The sequence below is a fragment of the Aplysia californica genome, unplaced genomic scaffold, assembly GCF_000002075.1.
Source record: "Aplysia californica isolate F4 #8 unplaced genomic scaffold, AplCal3.0 scaffold00536, whole genome shotgun sequence".
Taxonomy (NCBI): domain Eukaryota; kingdom Metazoa; phylum Mollusca; class Gastropoda; order Aplysiida; family Aplysiidae; genus Aplysia; species Aplysia californica.
In genome coordinates this window covers 330,672-331,906 of record NW_004797806.1, presented here as the reverse complement: position 1 = coordinate 331,906, position 1,235 = coordinate 330,672, and the positions used below count along the sequence as shown (strand labels likewise).

General features: G+C 38.9%; 1 protein-coding gene across 1 annotated transcript in view; it reads left to right on the top strand.

Moving 5' to 3' along the window:
• Window positions 1-921, top strand: part of LOC101856288 (major royal jelly protein 1) — a gene marked incomplete at its 5' end in the record, with an annotated part of 4,807 nt that extends 3,886 nt beyond the window's left edge. Inside the window, 1 exon segment of the mRNA XM_005106472.3 lies at window positions 200-921. Coding sequence (XP_005106529.2) covers window positions 200-494 — 295 coding nt within the window.
• Window positions 922-1,235: the final 314 nt, after the last annotated feature.

Genomic DNA, 1,235 nt, shown 5'->3' with positions numbered 1-1,235 from the left:
GAGAGAGAGAGAGAGAGAGAGAGAGAGAGAGAGAGAGAGAGAGAGAGAGAGCGAGCGAGCCAAGACAGATAACGTCTCACCACGATTGTACCTTACTTTGTGCAGTGAAACAAAAGAGGCAGCAGCACTTACAACTATTCTCATCGTACTATAATTAAGGTTTATGTCTAATAAACAAACAAATCATCTCATTCTCCAGATGGGACATGGAAGCTGACGTAATATCCCAGCGTGTGCTGGAAGGTGAGGTTGTCATGAAGACCCAGGTCCCTGTGGCTCAGAACTGGCAGACCATGCAGTGGACGGACGCCCTTTCCCTGGACACTTATAGCAACCTGTACTTCACAACCAACAGGGCACACAAGGTTTTCACCAACAAAATGGACTTCGACGGAGGAGATGGCGCTAATTTCAGAATCTTCAAGTACAATGTACACGATAAGTCCTACTTGTCTCCTGCTCCACCTGAACGCCCTGATCTCATCGTGGGCTGAGAGAGAACAAAGCCAGAGCAATATTTTTGATTTTAATCATTAACAGAATGGGATCGTCTTGTACATATGTAAAGGAGAGTAGCTGCTTTGTCATACATGAATAAAAGCTTACAATTTTCAAAGATAGCATGGTGTAATGTAGAAAAAAAATTGATTTAACGGGCGGATTTTTTTCATTGAGTCCCATACCAAGAAGGCATGAAAGACTTTGCACATAATATTTCGTGTACTAGTAAATTTTCAAGGTGACTTACTCTAAAAAAAAGAAATCTGTTTTTTTCTCAGTTGGGATCTTCTTAAAAAGCATGTGAATATTTGCAAATCAAACACTTGCATTACGTATTGCTGTGTTGAAAATGTATCGAATTAGATTGTTTTGAACATGCTCACACTGATTTGCAAAGTTCAATAAAACAAATTTGACTTATTCTAGCGTTTTTGGTTGCGCTGATTGAGAATACAATACTGTCAGAAAGAATGAAGATATCATGTAATAATTTGATATATTTATTGTATGCCATTCCAGAGCAACATGCGGATTCACACGAATGCCGTTATCAAGTAAATTTATACTACAATAACATTTGCAAATTCAAGAAGTAATTTGCAGTCCTACTTTCCACATGAACAGCACATACACCACTTTCTGAAAGATGAAGTGAGAGCTGCACGTAAATGAAACAATCGTGGCTTAGAAATACAAAAATGTAAGTGGTTTCTGGAACTCGAGCCGTTCAAACT